Below are 20,667 nucleotides of genomic sequence, written 5' to 3' on the forward strand. Positions count from 1 at the left end.
ATATGCAAAGTGGTTCTGAATAAGATATGGCTCCTTTCTTCAAGGAGCTTAACATCCTTTGGAAATCAAATGTAATATAAGGAGTTTGAGCTTTGGTGTCATACACTGAGTTTCAAATCTTGCCCTGCCTATTATATGTCTGGCACTATACATATGCTGTCTCGTTCAATCTTCACATCAACCGTTAAGGTCATTATTTATGAATGAGGAAATTAAGTTCAAAGAGGTAACTAACTTTCCCAAAGTGACTTGTCAGACATGATGGCGCTGGGCAATGAATATAGGACTGAGTCCAAAACCAAAGGTATGACCAATGTTTAGGTAGGATCTGAATATGCCGTTAATAGGCAAGCACCCCCAGACAGCCAATTTATGTCTATTGTAGTACTTCTGTCTTGAAGATATGCTCTGAAGTCAAAGGTGGTGCTCAGTTGGTCTTTTTTTAGGGGAAAACTCTCAAATGAGGCAAAAGCTCCATCTGATGGCAATTAGTGCAAAAGGCAAGAGCATTGAACAAGCTTTTTTGGTTATTTATCCATTTAATGAAGATTTATTATACCTAATATATGACAGGCATTGTGCTAAACACAATGAAGAATACAAAGATTCACGAGGTTCAGTTTCTGCTCGGAAGGAGCTGTGGCCTTTTAAGTAACAATAACTGCCATGCATCATATGTCTACTAACTGCAAGGCATTTTTCATAAATCATCCGTAACCTTTAAATGGCAGTGCACTGTAACTCTTTTTGTTCCCATTTTATGGATGAAGAAGTTGAGACTTAGAAAAAGCTATACTCAAGTCACACAAGCCAAGTCAAGTTTTGAAAGCAAGTCTGACCCCAAAGCTTGTGTTCTTTTTATGGGGAGACTTCGCCACATACACCTACCACCCAAACTTGATGGACAGAGGTAGTGCCCAGTAGGCTCTCCTTTTTTATCCTCCAATCCTACTGCTTGGCTCCCATTCTCTTCCACACTGAGCCTCCCAAGTGCTGTTTGCTTAGGCACTCAGTGACTCCACATCCTGTGTGTTCAGCTCTGTAGCAGACCTCTATTATCTTGTCCTAATGTTTATGAAGTGAATGATTTTGAGAAATCTGAGGTCTGAGCATTACGTTTCAAGTTCTGTTGGCCATAATAGGCCTTCTTGCCTCTAGTGTTGAACTGGCTATATGATTTAAATTCAATAAACACATTTTGAACACTTACTAGGTATGCTAGGTCCTTCCGTATATGTTGTGTCATGACTTCCATTTTGCAAATAATGGATTTGGAGCTGTAGTAAATTCCTCAAGGTCATTCATGTGGTAAGTGTAAGTCCAAGGTTCAAATTCCAGTTCTCTTGATCCAGCGTAGTTTTAAAAATATATCCAACTTTTCAATATATTTTCCAGGATATGTCCGAGTCTAAAACATTTTCTGTTACACCAGATGTGAACGTTGTTGGTTTTTGCATGGTGAGAACTACTTTTATTTAAAGCATTTACTCTCTTTCTTCCTCTCATTCCACTTCCATGATTGCTTTCGGAATATTTTACGTCTGTGCAACCTCTGCTTTTTTTCCTTGGTGTCTCATAATTACTGGTCCTGGCTCCATGCTCTCTCCCATAACTATTCCCAGAGGCCAGCTCTCACCATGTTACAGCCTGTCTCTCAGTTAACTTTTCATGAGAAATGCCTCTTTTGTGGCATTTACCAAAGGGAAAAAAAAAAACTCCCAAGCTTCTCTAAATAGCATAAAGTAATGCTTTTCTCATAGTCTTGAAAAAGTTTCTTTTTCTTTTCTTTTTTTAACTTGTATGACTTATCCCATTAGTAGGGCCTAGACAGCTTGCCACATGAAAACTCTTCAAGTAGACTTTCTTTAAGCCTTCGATATGACTAAAACAGTGATTTACTCTCCTTAGCCCCAGGTAATCTCTTGGGAATGCTTTATGATTTTCAGAAAGGAAAAAAATAGCAAATGAAAAATGTGAGATTTATTTTTAAAATTAATGTTTATGGTAAAACTCAGCAGAGGTAAGGACCTCGTTTGGGTAAGGCCACAACAGTTTTTATGTCTATTACTTGGTGAAGTTCTCAGCAACAAATAAGACTTTTCTGTATTTCTTGCATAAACCCATCTTGCTTGAAACTTCAGTGTGGTGGTCGTTGAATTGAACTGAAAGACAGAGTGGAAATAAGAAAAGAGCTAGGGTCACTCACTGCTACCTTCAGAAACTGTAAGTGTTTTTGGAGTTCTAGCGAGAGAAAGTTGATGTAAGATTAAGACTACCTTTCCTTGTAGAAAGGACAAGTGGAAAAAATGTCCTAGTCTTTTGCGAGAATAAGCAAAATCATGCTTTTAGCAAAGTAGTGAAAACGAACAAAGCTTCAGCAAAGTAGTGAAAGAAATACAAACTGAGGGCTTCAGAGGGGAGGGGGTGGGGAATAGGATAGGCTGGTGATGGGTAGTAAGGAGGGCACGTATTGCACGGTGCACTGAGTGTTATACACAACTAATGAATCATCGAACTTTACATCAAAAACCAGGGATGTACTGTATGGTGACTAACATAATATAATAAAAAAAATTTAAAAAATTAATTAATACCTGAAGAAATAAATATAAATCTAACTTATGAAAAAAAAAAGAGAAATAACTGAGAAGTCTGATAAATCCCACATCAACTACTTTTTACCTGCAAGTGGTTTAACATCTCTGAGTTAATAATAGTTATCACTTCATAGGATTGTTGTGAGGTTTAAATGAGATCATAAAACAGAGCACTTAGTAAAGCACAGCTTACCTGTTGATCCTAAGTTTGGCAAATATCCTGGCTGCTATGATAATGATTATGCCTATTTTTTCTAGATGTATATCTTCAGTGAAGCCCAAGTGGTGTGACAAGATATTTCCACTGGGTATCTGGTCACCCCTCAAGCTTATAATTCCTTACAGCAAAAACAGATTTTTCTGAGATCAAAGTGAAAGGATGAATGGAACCAAAGACATTGGCCGAGGGGATAGATTTAAATTGCTCATTGACACCAGTCAGTCATGCATTTCCAATGTGTGCTTACTGAGGCAATTAGCCTTCAGTCTATAAGTATAGGTGACTGGATTTCCTAATAAAGTATTGGTTAAGAAAGATTACATCACTCCAAGTCTCAGCATATGACTTCAGAACTGGCCTGTCACTCCCATCCACATTGTCAAAGCAAGTCATATGGCCAAGCCAGAAGTCTAAGAAGCAGGGAAATACACACCCTCCGTGATGAAGCTGTGGCAAGGGTGTGGATGCAGGGAAGCTAGAGAATAGGGGTCATTCAGCCTACCACTCTGAATCATCCCCGATCCTATAAAAAGTGCTTTCACCTGAAGAATTTGAAGTTTCCTTATTAAAAGGGTTTTTCTTCCTTCACTTTTCATCATCATTCAAGGTTCTAAATTCCCTTCACCCCTCCCTTAGCCAGAGTCCAGAAGTCTTGTTTTCATGAACAAGCAACATTAATATTCATGGTACTGCCTAAGTTTACTCTCTGTAAATAATAATAAAAGAAATAGGATACATAATCACTTTCTCTCTCTCTCTCTCTCTCTTTCTCTCTCTCTCTCACTTTCTCTCTCTCTCTCTCTCTCTTTAATACAGAGAGAGAGAGAGAGAAAGAGAAACTATAGAAGGTATCCAAAATAAGGAAAAGCTAATTATTGAATTATTGGGTAGGATTAATCTGAATGTCTTCATGGAGAATTTGAATATTGAGTATAACCTTGAAGGAAATTACTAAGCTCTCTAAAGGCTTAATTACTCCAAAAGTGTTTAAATAGTCCAAAAGTCCAGTTGTAACATTCCACCTATTACCCACATGGTGAGTAAAGAGCTGTATGGACTGGTTAACATTTTGCTCTTTCACTTGTTATTCGCCACAAGCCTTTGTCCAGCCATCTCAAGAATGCAGACCATTAGTGCAAGGCGAATGAGTGACAGCAGGGATAGCTCAGACCTAACCCATCACCACAGCTAGAGAGAGCTTAAAGGCCAACTTTTGGGGGTCAGGAGTAGGGTGGCTCATGCATGCGCTCTGTGTGTGTCTCTCTCTCCCCATATGTGTACCCAAGTATGTGTACGTATGATCAAAAGTAAATGTTTGCTATGTTTATTGATCAATTAATGCCCATCAGTGATCAATAAATTGTACTATATCTGCTTAGTTGCTGTTACTGTCATTAGGAGCCATTAGTCCACTAAAAAGATCTGTTTTGAGCCACTAAGGTGATGTAGGGCCTTCCCCCGCTATGTGAAATTGGAGCGTTCCTATGAAATCTTTCATAATCCGAAATGGGGTAAAACGAAGAAGCAATTACCATTAATTTACATGGAAAAACTTCTCAAAGAATAACCTCTCTTAGGCTTTTCTGACACCGAGGGCACATCTTGCTAATGGACGCACAAACTAAACTGAGATAAAGCACAGATGCTTACAAGACTGTTCAAAGCTGGATGCTGAGATGCTGCGAATCGTTCCAGGGGGGAACGTGGCAGCCTCACTGTCGCTGCTCACAGTACCTGCTGCAAAACAAAAAACATGCCATTTTCACTTTCCATCCTTATTTTTTTGGGAAAGTGAAAATCCTCTTCCAATTTCTTTTGGTTAACGTAAACAGGTACAAATGTAAGGTCTTCTGTCAAAGCGAAGTGGCATCCTGCAATCTTCTGGAACGTGGGGGATACCTGTATTGTACAGTTGCCTTTGCCCTACTGTTCCTAACACCAAGTTTAAAGTAATAGAGAAGAAGCTGATTTTGGGGTGAAGTACCCCCTTTTCAGTAGTTCTGTACCACTTTGATTACCCTTCACCATAGAATTTACCATTCTTTATCGCACTTGTTCACTTGTCTGTCTCCACCATTTGATCATAAGCACCAGGAGGGCAAGCAAGCAGTTGTCTTCGCTTCTCGTTTATCTCTTGGTACAGTGCCTGCCATGCTTCAGATGCTCAATAAATATTTATGGAGAGAAATAAACAGCATTCCGGTAGGTTACACGGCACAATACAAGGGAAGCATTTTGTAACTTGTCAATGTTATACAACTATCTTATAATTATTTAATCTCCAATAATTTAATCTCCATTAAAATTACCTAATGAGAAAAATTACAATAAGCGAACTTCGGGTTACAAATGTACCAGCCCAGGCAATCTGCCGACTTTGCACCCTATCTAATTTGGGGGTTTTATGGATAGATCTCAGCATGAACATGCACAGTGTATACTTAACAATGTGGGCTACAGAGATATAAACATGCCTCATGGTGGGGGGCAGGCCTACACCCACTGCCTACAGACCCACAGAGAAAACCACATTAGTAACAGACGATCCTGGACTTCACATTGGAATGATTTCACTATGAAAGTCCCTCAAGGTTGTGAAATATAACTGACATTCAAGTGCAAAATAAAATGCAAGTCTTAGCAGAGGAAAAATACAGTTTTTCTCCGTGTTAAAAAAAAGAGAGAAGATTTTTTCTCCCTGAATGCTAGGACCATAATGATTCAATTTCTCTTGCACCAATCAGCATCAGCTTGTGAGATCCAGACCTGGCACATGGAAATTTCAGCCTTAAGTCAAATATTATTTCAAAGTTAATGACAAAATCTATTTTTGCAGTGGTCTTGTTTAAAATATTTCCCCTTAATACTCTTGAAATGCTGTAATTGAAAGCAGTTATTTGAGATGCCAGTGCATACTTCTTTAATTATGTCCTGTACCATCTGTTTCCAATGAAAGGGCAGTATCTGTTTGCAGTTACCAATCTTATGAAAAACAGGCTTGTCCCGAAATAGATTGGAACTAAAACCAGAAAGCATTTCTTTCAGAGGCATCCTTTCAAGCCAATTAACTTTAATCATTATAGAAATGTTTATTTCCCATCTTAGTCTCTCTTCACATGTAAATTCCTTCAGGGGAAAAGATCTCTTTTTGTGACTGTTTGAATAGTTCCAATTTGGATTAATCAGAACCCGCTGGCCTGTATATGTTCCAATTGTGAACGCTGGCAGCTTTCTTGATGAAGGAGGCAGTCGGTCCCCAAGGAGAACAGATCTAGAAACACAGCAGGCACACACCTACTGGTCAGAGTAAGTTCGCTTAATTACCCAGGCCCCATGCTTGGCCCTGCGCTGCCTTCTAGGGTGGGGACCAATAAAGTGGTTTGATGGGCCAGAGACCAGAATCCTAAGCTACATCAGTATGAAACCCATCTCCCCAGATGAGCCCGATATTCTCTTAGACCACACGTTCACACGTCACTTGCAGAGAAGTTGTAAGAAGGTTTGGTGACCTTGCAACACATAACATTTGTGGTGGTAGCTTGTAAGTGGCATCACACTACCTAGTGGAGAGGTATTTCTGAATTGCCTCTGCTCTTCAGGGAGATTTTCTAGACACAGGTAAAAAAAAGAAAAAAAAAACTGGTACAAATAAACCCTTAGCGAATTATTTGTTTAATTTATTTATTCTCCTATATTATGGGGATACATTAATAGAAGACATACCAAGTCTCTTATGGTGCCTTGGAGATAAAAACAAAATGGTCAAGAGACATGACACATCCAGATACACATCTTGAGGATTGTGTAACAAGATCATCTCCACTTAGTGTCTGATGCAAAGTATCTGGGGGCAGTCAGTGTTTAATAAATATTTGATGAATTTAGCTCAGCTAGCATACATGACTTGGCCACCACTTAAGAAAGCTGGCGTTTATTGAATCTTTAATAAGTTCCATTCACTGTGATGAATGTTTTACACACATGAGCTCCTCTAATCCTCAAAACAAACAAACGAACACCCCATGAAATAGATATTAAATATCCCCAGTGTTCAGATGGGGCACTGAAACTTCTATATGGAAAATAACTTACTGATGTTGATCAGTTTGTAGTAAATGTCAACACAAGATGAGGAATCTGTCCTAATGGAAAGTCAATATTCAGATACGTTCTCTATTGTCTCTTACGTGCTGCTCAAACTGTCCCTCAGGAAGGCTTGTTTCTAAGACCAAAGCTCAGGGACTTCACAGCCATGTATTTAAAATCTGAAACCGTGTTATCATTATTTGGGACTCAGTGGTCCCCACTGCCATTTCTCCCTAGAATTTTCTGGAGCTGTACATTGACTAGGCCTCCTCATAACGATATCCTTCAACTTCGGCTTGCTGAAGCTAGAGTAAGCGTAGCTTTTGGATCTCATGAGCTTCATTCAAGAAGTGATATTCTCCTTGTTTTCTAAGAATCATTTAGGTAAGTGGTGTATTTTCCCCCATTGGAGTTGAAATGTTACACTGTCAGGTTGGATGGATTTGACAGGCTTGAGTTAAGGAAAGCCACCCATCTATCCCATGCTCTCTTTCTCTGATGATTTACATGGAAATGTAACAAAATCCCTTAAAATTTCATAATTTAGTCCCATCCCAAACTTTCCAGAAATCAGTCAGGAATTCCTGTGGGAATCTCAAGTGAAAGGCAGTACAGGGTGACACAACACAGGGGGACATGGGGAGGGGAAATGATGGAACATTGGGAAAGAGAACGGAGACACACTAATTACACAGTAGCTGAATGTCTTAACGCATTCACACTAATGAGTGCCTTCTGACATTATGCGGTCAAGGAGAAGCTCGTCTCCATGTCCTTGAGGCTGGCATTTAGGGGTTATGATTCATAAGCTGGGCTGGGAGCTAATGAGTTATGAACATACTCCAAGCACTAATTCTGCATCAAATGGCTATGATCTGTTTGTCAACTGTTCATTTATCATGTAATAATATCAATCACCACTTCTCACTCTTCCTGCACAGTGTGTGAAATTCTACCCTAGCAGCAAGTGAGATGTATCTCTACCCAGAGAACGTTCCATAAATTCTTCAAACACATACACACAAAAATGAGATGAAGGTGAGAGCTCCCTTAAAGAAAATAAGAACAACAGGGTGGTGCAAAAGCCACTGTATTCAAATGAAAACACTAATAACAAAAACAACAATAAAAATAACAATCATTTGGGATGCCTGGGGCCTCAGTCACTTAAGCTTCTGGCTCTGGATTTTGGCTCAGGTCATGATCTCAGGGTCATGAGATTGAGCCCCGCATCAGGCTCCACAGTCAGTGTGGAGTCTGCTTGTCCCTCTCCCTCTACTTCTCCCCCCACCTCAAATAAATAAAATCTTTAAACAAGTAATCATCATTTACTTAGTTTCTCACTGTGTGCCAAGCACAGTGCTAGGAGCTTCATAGTGATCTTTATAAGGACCCTTTGAAATGAATGTTCTTATCCTTACTTTACAGATGAAAAAATTGAGGCTCAAAGAGATTAACATTTTTAGATTCCAGAGCTAATAAATGATAGAAGCAGAATTCAAACCCAGTTCTTCCTGACTCCAAAACCTCTACTCTTTCCATATTCATGCATCATCTTAAGGATGGTATTAGTAGAGGATATGGTGCAGAAACCTCTGTTCCATGAAGCAGATTGAAAAAATAGAGAAGTTAAAGACTAATATAGGATCCTGGAAATATTCCTGAGCTAGACATTAGATCTAAGTTTGATTTTCTGCCACTTCAGTAAAGAACTTTATGACTTGGGTAAATCCTTCTACCTTTCTGGGCTTTAGTTGTATCATCTATCAAATTAAGGAGATGAATTTGGTGCTGTTAAACATTTCAGTGGGAAGTTTTGGTGTTCAGATCCCACCCTACACTATCTCAGGGCTCTCTGTTGAAGGAGATATTGGAACAAGGCCGAATAGTCCAATAGGGAATAACATACCAGCATTTCAGGTGAAAGGCTCCTTGGCCAATTCATACTAGAGGATCTTGGGCTTTGAGGCAGGACTGGGCCCTTCCCCTACTCTCATCTAGCATGTTTGGTATAGCATACTCCAAATTTACCTAAAGAACTTGTCTCATGAATAAGAACAGTCAGCCTGCCTCAGCCACCCAAGTGCAAAGGAGCATAGGGTCAAAAATGTGGGTGAACTTTCCTTTCCAAAGAAGCCAAGGCAAAAGCAGGGGATGGGAAGAGAAGCAGAAGAGAAATGCAATTTCTCTCCTCTATAAATGACTTCTAAGATTGTTCCTGGTATTATGAGGCCGTGGATCAAGGAAGCTGCTGTCCATAAACAAGCAAGACTAACATTTCATAGACTGCCATTCAAACTGAGACATGCACAGATTACCTACAAAGAAATGGCAATGAGATTAAAAGCAGATTTTTAATTCAAGCAATAGATATCAGAAGACGATGGCATAATACATTCGAAGTGCTAAGGGAAAATAATTGTAAATCTAATTTTTTTTACTTAGCTAAACAATTATTTAAGAGGGAAAGGGAAAACACATTTTACTACACAGTTTCTCACTGAAAAGATTACCAAAGGCTGTGCTTCATGACATTTTCACTTTAGGAACCAGGTAGCTCTCCTGAGCCCCATGCTATCTCTAGCTCTTTCCTCTTCTCCTGCTTTTTCTGTGCCTCTACCATAACATAGACTCTCTAGGGCTAAGGGCATGCACTGCCTTCTAGACCCTGGTCTCAATAACCAGAACCACTGAATTTCTTGCCAAAACAGCCCTGAGCCTACTTATAGATCCTGTATGGGTCTTTTCCCTAGTTGTTTTTCAAAAGTGGGAGTTTCCACCACTGGTCACATCCCTGTGACTCTAGAGATGGCCCAAAGTTGGCTGTTTACAAGGGTGTGGGTGGAACTGGGATGTATGATAGGGAGAACCATAAACATGCATGTAAGGCTTTTAATTGTGTGGGATGGAGCCAGAGTGGGAGAAGAATGTGTGCAAGCTGCAAAACCCAGGCCAGGGGCCCACTCTCCCAAGCCATGACTTTCTGGCTTGGAAGTCCAAGAAATCCAAGAAATCTGATTTGAACCTAGACTTTGAGATTGTTACGAAGGTACATTTGGAATTAATTTTTTAAGAATAGGATCATACTCTTTACGACATTCTGAATAAAATACCCAACATTTAATTTTACAAAAAAAGAAAAACCAATAAATTGCTAAACATGAGATAAACATTTCTTTTGCATCACTTATTGATTTTACAAATCCCTCTAACTTTAATATTAATATACGAAGAAAATTAAATTGGTGTCACTTTTTCAAAAAGCTCCATTCCCAGTATCAGACTGGTTTTCCTCTCTGCCACCACTGAGGCAATTATTGCCGCATTCCCTCTAGTACCCCCACCTTCCTAGTTTTGTTACTTAATTTATTTAAGGGTTATGACACCTATATTGTGTTTTGCAACCATAATTCCTACATGTTTTTCCTATTTTTAAATGGATTCAATACTCACGAGTATTTGTTTTTCTTTAATTTGACCAGTTTTCCAATCTGGCATTCTTAATTTCTTTAAAAATCATTTAATTGTGAGATTTTATAATTGAATGTTTTAGTCAAGAATTCTTCACTGAGCTCTATACTCCTTTGATTTTTTCATATATGAGGTGTCTGTCTTTTCTCCTATTTCCTGAATGGCAATTGGCTGGGTTAAATATTCTAGGGTCCGACATTCGTTACTACAGAAACTTGTAGACATGCGTCATTATATTCTGGAAGTTTTTTCCTCCTTTGGTGACTCACTTTTTCTGCCTAACTAACTAAAGCAATTCCTTTTTAAGAAGTTTTTTTTTTCTTTTTAGTTCAGTAATTTGAAAGTAATTTAACCAATATTCTAGATAGCATTAATTTTCTATCATTATTTCTTAATATGCAAAGTGCCCTCTCAAGCTGTAAATTCAATTCATTCTTCATGTCAGGAAAATTTTTGTTATTATGTTGTATCTTGAGTGGAGGTCTCAGGGATGCCAACTGCCCTCAATGTTAGATTATATTGTCTTTCATGACTATCCTCTTCCCCTAATTGCTCAAATCTTTTGTCTGTGATTATTTCAACATCTGACCCCATGCCATTAATCCAGTTTTTGTTTTTTGTTTTTTTTTAAAGATTTTATTTATTTATTCGACAGAGATAGAGACAGCCAGCGAGAGAGGGAACACAGGCAGGGGGAGTGGGAGAGGAAGAAGCAGGCTCATAGCAGAAGAGCCTGATGTGGGGCTCGATCCCAGATCGCCGGGATCACGCCCTGAGCCGAAGGCAGACGCTTAACCGCTATGCCACCCAGGCGCCCCTCATTAATCCAGTTTTTAATCATGCTTGTTCATTTCCTTGTCCTTTCTAATTCATTTATGAACTCTGCAATGTTGTTAATGGTCCATAATTTATTTAACTCGTTCTCCAACTTCTTTTTTCATCTCATTCTTTTGTCTCATTCCATCTTTGGACTCCTATTTTTACAAGGTTATTTTCTGTCATAAAGCATATACAGCATTATACCAGGTTAAAATGGTACAGAGGAGTAAGGGCACAGATAACATATATAAATATATATTATATAACATAATATAGAGAGAGTATTTTATATACACAGACAACCATTGAATTCAGATAACACGATGTTTTGTCTAAATTATTAAGCACTTAGGCTTGGACATTAAAATCTTTTATACTATATTTTCATATATATATTTATTTCTAAAGGGAAATTGAGGAATGCAATACAATTTCTATTAATTTCCTTCCATTATATCAGTTTATATTAATTCAGTCCAGGTCAGATCAACTCAATTTAACTGAATACAACTGCTTGTTCTAATCCTGGTCCACGTTCATACTAGCATGAGAAAGTAAACCTCCAGCCCTGAATAATGCCTCTCTGTTGCCGGTGTTTGCTCAAAGCACCCTCCCACTACCGCACTTACTCTCTTGTCCAGGTTTTTCTCTCTCATCTTGTGGACCTTTGATCTTTTGGCTTTGTGGCCCAGCTCCTATGACTTGCTCTAGATCCCTCTTTGTTTTGACAACTGATCTGAACCAGTTCCTGTACCCTACCAATTTTGGTCCATTTCACTAATCTCTTCTTATGATCCATTCAATTTTTATGACTCTGCGACTCAAAATAAGAGACACTTCAGCTAAAGACTAGTTCTAAAAAATTCCCTAGACTCTGAAACTACCTTGGCCTCCCTACCAGTGTATAATGCACTGTGTCCCTGTGAGACAAAAAAATGGTAGAGAAAGACCACTTATACTGTAGACTAAAAAGGCAACGATGCCTCAACCTTTTCCTCACTGTACTTTGTCCCTCACTGTTTACACCCATAGCTTCCCTAACCGGGTAAAGCCAGAAAGTCTAGCCCAACCTGGGACTCCTTTTATGTGTGCTGATGCAATTCCTAAACAGTGCATTGGGAGAGGCAGGCACGCAACCGAGGACCAGCATCAGTCCAAAGTGGCTCAAAATAAATTACTTTCCAAATACTTCAAAGAGATAAAGAAGGCAGACAGACTATATGGCTGGTAAAAATTTGGCGTCAAAGGCAGATGATGGATTTAAACCGCAGTTCACTGTATTTTTATGCTTTGAGTGACGGCGTAAGTGTCTTCCTGTTATTCTTGGCAAGGCAAAAAACTCAGATTTTGCCTGTGGTGTTTTTTCTTTACTCTATTATTTTTTTAACTGTGGTAATGCAGTATTTTCCAAAACTGAGAAAAAGCATTAAGTTATCTTCTCTATTGCTCTGGTCAAAGAATTGTTCTTTGATGTGTATTCTAAAACTTCTATGAACTAGGTTAACCTTAAATTATGGTAATTCTCTCTCTACTGTCTCTGGCATATGTCTCCCAATCTAGTGATTCTTATCATTAAGTATTTCTTTCTGATTCTGGCTTTCCTTCCTTAATTTCCAAAATTTCTATTCATACTTCTCGGAACTACATTTGTCTATATTATGCCGTAATTCTAACACAGGTTATGACCTTCATATTAAGAAGCACTTCCTTTAGTTAATGTACTGAGAGTGGGAAGAGTTATGTATAAGGGGGCAGGATGTTACAGAATCTGAGTGAGGACTTCTCAACCCCCAAGGTGTGATATCTCTTTAAGGTATTCATTGAATGGTACCTTGAAAGGAAAACAAACCATTAGAGATAGCTTGGTGGATGAGTGAATTAGGAGAATTCCAACTCTTTATTATGGTGGGGAGAACAGGACATTACCTAAGTAGGCTCAGCATTTATTGGATCTTTGGATTCTGAGGCTGTTCTATAAGGTCTTCCCACTCTTTCTGCTGAACCTTGAATGTTTTCTCCCCCTGTGTGAGCTCTCATAGTTGTTTAGCTCACAACGCCTCAGTAGTCATTCTTCTTCAGAAGTTGTACTTCCCCCATCCTTGCAAACTTTTGCCCTGAGCATGTGTAGCTTATTATTTGGCCAAAGTTTCAAAATAGATTTCTGAAGCTGACCAAAAAAGAGATCCACCTCACCACTTCTTTTCACCAACTTACTGGAAATCCCATCCAACTGACTAAGACAAGAAAAATAAATAAATGACATACATATTGGAAAAGAAGACATAAAATAGTCCTTATTCAGAGGTGACATGGAAAATCCTAAGAAACCCTCAAATAATCTATTACTAATATATAAATTTAGCAAGGTCACTGGATATAAGGCCAATACACAAAAATTTAGTTTTCATTCTATAATACTAAAGGTGAAATTTAGAAAAAAATTTAAGAAAACATTTACAGTAGCATCCAACAAGCTTCTAACAATACTTAGAGTCAAATTTAGTGATATATGCAAGACCTATACATGCAAAACTATAAATACTGCTGAAATTAAAGAGCTAAATAAATGTTGAGATATACCATGTTCTAGATTAAAAGACTTGATATTGTTATGATATCGATCCTCTTGAAATTAACCTATGAATTCAAAGTGGTAGCAACCAAAATCACCAGGCCTTTTTTTTTTTTTAATGAAATTGGCAAACTCTTTATAAATCTATAGAAAAATGCAAAGGACCAAGAACAGTTAAAATAATCCTAAAAAAGAATAAACTTGAAGGACACACACTGCTGATTTCAAGACTTAATATAAAGCTACAGTAATCAAGAGAGTGTGATAGTTGCATAAAGATAGGCAAATAGGTTAATGAAACAAAATAAAGAGTTCAGAAATAAACACATGGGGTGCCTGGGTGGCTCAGTCAGTTGAGTGACCAACTCTTGATTTCAGCGCAGATCATGATCTCAGGGTCATGAGATCAAGCCCCCCATGTCCCCATGTCAGCAGGCTTTATGCTCAGCAAGGAGTCTGCTTCTCTCTCTCTCTCTCCTCCTGCTCCCTCCACTCCCTCCATACCCCCTCATGCTCTCTCTTTCTCTAAAAATAAATAAATACATATTTTTTAAAAAAGAAAGAAACCCATATTTTTAGTCAATTGATGTTTTTAAACTAAGAATCCAAAGCAATTCAATGGGGAAAGAAAGTCTTTTCAACACGTGGTGTTTGGACCAATTGGCTATCTATATGAAAATAAATGTGGTTTGACCCACAACTCACATGTTACATAAACAATTATTTTGAGATGGATCATAGACCTTTTAAATATAAAAGTCAAGGGGTCTGGGTGGCTCAGTCAGTTAAGCATCTGACTTTGGCTCAGGTCATGATATCAGGGTCCTGGGATCGAGTCCTGCATCAGGCTTCCTGCTCAGCAGGGAGTCTGCTTCTCCCTCTGCCTCTGCCCCTCCCCCTGCTCATGCTCTCTCTGTCTAATAAATAAATAAAAATCTTGAAAAAATTAAAAATATATATATATAAAAGTCAAGCACATATAGTTTCTAGGAAAAGAGTAAAATATCTTTATGATGTTGGTGTAGGTAATAATTTCCTAGACATGACCTAGTAAACGCTAATCATAAAAAAAAGTTAAATCAAGTTCATCAAAATTAAACATTTTGAGGGCGCCTGAGTGGCGCAGTCCTTAAGCCTCTGCCTTTGGCTCAGGGCATGATCCTGGAGTTCCAGGATCGAGCCCCACATCAGGCTCCTCCACTGAGAGCCTGCTTCTTCCTCTCCCACTCCCCCTGCTTGTGTTCCCTCTCTCGCTGGCTGTCTCTCTCTGTCAAATAAATAAATAAAATCTTTTTTTAAAAATTAAACATTTTGAAAGATCCTGTTAAGACCATCACTGGGAGAAAATATATTTTATATATATTCTACTTTCAATATATTAATTTTTTTTAAGGATTTTATTTATTTGACAGAGAGAGACAGCGAGAGAGGGAACACAAGCAGAGGGAGGAGAAGCAGGCTTCCCGCTGAGCAGGGATCCATACGCGGGACTCCATCCCAGGACCCTGGGATCATGACCTGAGCCTAAGGCAGATGCTTAATGACTGAGCCACCCAGGTGCCCCTCAATATATTAATTTTTAATATATTATTTTATTTTTAATATGATTATATTTAATATAATTATTAATTTATATATACATTTTTTAAAGGGCTAAATACTTGAGCAACATTTTACAAAGAAAATATACAAATGGCCAACTTGCATATGAAAAAGTATAAAGTATTCTGTATCAGTCATGGGGGCCAAAGCAAATTAAAATCACAATGAGATACCCATTGACACTCACTAGAATGTTTAAATTTAAAGACTGATAACACCAATTGTTGATGAAGATGTGGAATTATCAAACCTCTAATACACTACTAGTAGGAATATTATATGGTAAAACCACTTTGGAAACATTCTGACAGTCTTTCATAAAGTTAAACATATACTTATCTGTAATCCAGCTGTCCCACTTTTTGGTACTTACCCAACAGAAATGGAAACATATATTTTAAAAAGTGAATGTTCAAAGCAACTTTATTCATAATAGCTAAAAACTGAAAATGCTCCATTAACAGATGAATGAAGGAAATGTGATACAACCATATAGTGTAATTCTACACACATTATGGCTAAGCCTCAAAAACATTATGCTGAGTTAAAGAAGCCAGACACTAAAGAATCTATAGTATTTAATTCCATTTAGTAGTGTTTGATTTTTATTAAACTGTTCTATAATAGTCAAAACAAATCTATGGTTCTCAGGGTGGGAAAATGGGTGGTTAACAGGGATTAGCTGGGAAGAGGCAGGAAAGATATCTCTGGCCTGATTAAAATCTCTTGGAAAAAGTATGGGCTACCTGGGTGTGTGCATTTGAGCACTCTTCACCTCTAAAAATCTGAGATATAAATTATACTTTCATTTTTAAAAAGATTTATAATGAAAAAATTCATACTATAATTTTGTTCATTGATGCCATTTCTTCCCGAATGCCTACCCCTTATTTCTCCACTCCTGATGAGTACTTGAGTATAAAATTAAACTTCATTTACCGACAAAACTAGTGACTATATTTATTTAACTACAAGGCTATATTGAGTACCGGTGCCAGGCATTGTTATGTGTCCTGGAAATACAGCAATGAATTTTTTCCCAAGAATCAGCCTAGAGTCATCTCCAAAGAAGGCAATCTGACAGGGGCTGAAAACCAGGGGACAAGGAGAGAGAGGTGCATGTCAGCCAGAGGAACCCTTTAGGGAACTCATTAAGGGAACTCTTGGTAGTGACGAGTTTTGATTATTAAATTAAATTAGACAAAATAATGACTAAAAAGTTTCATGAATAAAAGATCACATTTGAGAGTGACCACAAAAGTCATGGAACTGCTGCTCTGGATGTCACCCGAGAGGTGGGAAGCAGCAAACCCCAGAAAGACAATTTTATCTAGTAGTACTCTGTTATGCTGCTGTCAGCATTGATGGTGGGGACAGTTGACTTGCTTATTTTGCATTCTATCGAGATCACTCTTTCAACACACTAATTTTTTTCTCTTCATTCCTCACAGCAGTACTGTTCAATAAAACCCTCTGTAATAATGAAAATGTTCTAGAGCTGAGCTGTCCAATTTGGTAGCCCCTAGCCACATGTGGCTATGGAGCACTTGAAAAATGTGGCTAGAACAACCGAGGAACTGGATTTTTTATTTTATTTCGTTTTATTCATTTAAATTTAAATAGTCACATGTGGCTAATGGCTACCATATTAGGCAAGTTACCCTCAAAGGTACGCAGGTACTGATTGATACAGCTCCAACCCCCAATAGACTCCAAAGGCGTTGAAGTTCTCTGTAAAAGGTTGCCTTGACTCTAGAAAGTGAATTAGTACACTTTCTTTTCTCTTCCATGCAAATATACTTGACTTTTTGGATAGTATACCTTTTAAACCTCTGGATCTCAGTCTCAGGGAAGCTCGTGGCTTTTCTCTCCTCGTTCTCCTATTGTGAAGCCACTGGACCTCCTTACTGAGGAATGAAATGTTCTTATAACACTCATTTGTTTCTTCAGCAATTTCTGCGTGTGCCTGAAATACAGGGAAAGCCACTGGTGATCAAAATGGTTTCAGCTTCCACCTTCAGGGAATTTCTGCCTGCCTCTGAGGACTTTTGCCCTGAGAGCCTCCGGCAAAACCAGATCAAGCAATTCTACTCCGAATCTCAAGGAGAAACCTGTATTCTTCCCCTTCTACTTCTTTATTCCTACCCCTTTCTTTTTCTTGGTATCCATATACTAGGGCTAGTCTTCATGGATTTGATTTTTCTTCACAGTTATATAATCCAAAGCAATATTTCTGCAGGCTTTTCCTTGAACATTCAGTTCACAAAGCTGTTAACTTTGTATCGATTTGAAAGTAGGTCATCAGAATTTTAGATAATCAAGCCTCCTAGCATTAAAAATCGTTTGTTATACTGATTATTTCAGGGGGATTATTTACAAATTTTGTCAGCCCCTGTGTTCCCCCCTTGATCAATAAAGACAGCTTGACTCATGGGTCAGTTGATTTCCCTGAATGTACTATAATGCAGCAGATAAAAACAGGGCTCCCAGGATTAGAATGTTTGGTTTCAAAACCTGATTCTAGGGGTGCCTGGGTGGCTCAGTCATTAAAGCGTCTGCCTTCAGCTCAGGGCGAGATCCCAGGGTCCTGGGATCCCTGCTCCGCTGGGAGAGCCTGCTTCTTCCTCTCCCACTCCCCCTGCTTGTGTCCCCTCTCTCGCTGGCTGTCTCTCTCTCTCTGTGTCAAATAAATAAACAAAATCTTAAAAAAAAAAAAACCCGATTCTACTGCTTATTGACTGTCTGACCATAAATAAGTTAGAGATGTGCTTCATATTTTCATCTGTATAACATAGAAATCAATCTCATAAAAGTAATGTGAAGATTGAGATAACGCCTGCAAAGCTCCAAGAAGAGTGCAGGGTGCATAGCATACCCTCCATCAGCAAGAAGTATCATTTTATCACATGCTTCTTTTCTTCCCTTTTTAGTCTACTAAATTAGAAGAAAAAAAAAAACCTCACAGAGTGTTAGGAATAAGAGCGTTTATGGACGCTTTCAGAGAGTTCTGGACATTCATATTCAGCCCTGAGCTCAGGGACACTAAGATTTCTCACAGAAATCAGTGCTGTGTCAGTTGTCAAGTCAGCCAGCTCCGTTTGAAGTAGGGAAGGCAAAAAAGGCCTCTGAGATAAAGGCAAATAGTTTCCTAATACGATTTTTTGTTTCCACATGGCTGTGGAAAGCATTTCTTAGTTCCCTCGTGGATGGGTTATTTTGTTTGTTTGTTTTGCCTTGTTTTCTTTTTCTCAGTTCTTCACAAATCATCGATTTCTTTCTCCAAAGAAGAAGGAAATCCCCAAATGTGGAATGATCAAGGTCTCTGGGATTGACCGTGGGGTCAGCTTAGTCTTATTTCAAAAATCCCAGTATCTCATCCTCAATAATGAAAATGCTGATGCTACTGCCCCCACACTAATAGGTTCCAGCCAGATAAATGCTGAGTATGTTACGGAAATACATCACCTGAGCAAGTGTTTGGCAATTATACAATCGGCTTCCAGTGTCAATAAGAAAGTTTTCATATCGTTCCTCATTTCAGAACTTCGAAGTTGAGAACTTTAACTCGGAAGTCAATGAACTTCAGTGTAGGACCAGTGCTCTGTAAGTGCTTCTCAGCGCCCTGCACAGAATGCGAAAGGACACGTGCCAGTGTCTGTGGTTGCACCCCATCTCCTTCCACACTTCAGTACTTCCATCACTATTTCCATCAAGATCATGCGACATTTCACTACCCATTAGCCACTCTGGGGAAATATCATAATCATAAAGATAAGGAGAAACAGCATTCTCTAGAAGGTTTCAGCGAAGATATTGTAGTGTATCTGATGGGTCATTTTGTGATTTCCATGAATACCTAAAATGTTAGTGTTTCAGGAGTTAGAAGTGGAGATTCTAAAGAAACAAAGACGATGACAGACTCCTTGATTAGCCACTCCACCTGTGAGACTTCCCTGCTGTGTGCTCTCACAGCATTCATACAGCATATCACATTTGTGTCATTATTTAATTTTTCTCTTTCCCACTAGACTGGGAGCCCAGAGCGAATGGAGACTATTTTATTTGGTGCTGTGTAGCCAGTGACTGGCAGCCATAGTGAGGTCTCAATTCATATTGCTTGAACACATAAGTGAATAAATGAGTAATCCAGTCCAAATTGGAATAAAAAGTTAAGATAAAAATTTAATATGAAAACCAAGCTAACCATCTTTCATGTGTTATAATAGTTAATGAGTTGTCAAAAGACTGGCATACCAATGATAGCATTCTTTTTATTTTATTATTTGCCTTTTCCAAATTCCAACACGTGCGTCTTACTATAACTAATTTAAGCTGCCCGTTGCTTTAAAAACCAAGGGTGAGACACATTTGCCAACCACATAAAGATAGGCAGAAAGATGTGTGAATTCTACCTTGAACTAATAGTTCATAAAGGGGGATTATTTCTTGTATCAGAACGCCAGCTAACAAATGCAGAAGGAATGATGGAGTTAGAAGTCACCATTTTGCAGACCCTAATGGAATAGTGGATGTAATTAACGGTCCTCAGTGGACACCAAAATCATTAGGTAACCAGCTAAAGCGGAACATTTTCACAGGATGACCAGGCTGACAACACCAGAACTTACTGATCTTAATATCACAAAAGGAAAAATACCCAGGCATGTTGTAGCTACTGGTGTGATGCATAAAACATTCATCATACACCTGTGAAGTATTCTTACCAAAAATCAAATCTGCATCTTATCAAACCTCTAGATCAAATTTCCAGTTCACAGGGACTGCGAGGGACAGAGGAACATGTTAGTGATGCCACAGGATGCAATAAGCAAATCCCGACTACAGGAAATTCTACAGAATAAACAGAGCAGTTCCCTCCACAGGTATATGACAAGGGGGAGAAAAAGAGAGAGGAAAACCTATGGTTTGAAAGAGATTTAAAAGATGCATCCATTGAATACAAGTGTAAACACTTTTGGGTTCTGATTTGAACCCAAATCTGTAAAACAACAAATTTTAAAGTTATCAGGCAATCAGGAAAGTTTGAACACTGACTAAATATTTGACCATATTAAGGAATTACTTGTTAGTTAATTTAAGCATGAAATGGTATTGGTAGGAATCTTTTACAGATACCCATTCAAGTATTCATGAAGGAAGGATATGTTACATAGGATTGGTTTCAAAATAATCTCGTTGGGGAAGGTAGGGGATGTATAGATAAAACATGTCTGGTCATGTTTGATACTTATCGAAGTTGGGTGATACATATAGAGAGACTAATAATGTTCTTGTTACTT

The 20,667-nt window shown here is 38.4% G+C and overlaps 1 protein-coding gene across 1 annotated transcript in view; it reads left to right on the forward strand.

The window, feature by feature from the left end:
- MROH9 (maestro heat like repeat family member 9) overlaps positions 1–20,667 on the forward strand; it is a 183,677-nt gene that overhangs the window by 64,433 nt on the left and 98,577 nt on the right. The window contains exons 8-9 of the mRNA XM_048225366.1: positions 18,620–18,810; positions 18,909–19,182. Of these exons, the coding sequence (XP_048081323.1) occupies positions 18,620–18,810; positions 18,909–19,182 (465 nt within the window). The remainder of the gene's footprint in view (positions 1–18,619; positions 18,811–18,908; positions 19,183–20,667) is intronic.

The sequence above is a fragment of the Ursus arctos genome, unplaced genomic scaffold (genome assembly GCF_023065955.2).
Source record: "Ursus arctos isolate Adak ecotype North America unplaced genomic scaffold, UrsArc2.0 scaffold_2, whole genome shotgun sequence".
Taxonomy (NCBI): Eukaryota; Metazoa; Chordata; class Mammalia; order Carnivora; family Ursidae; genus Ursus; species Ursus arctos.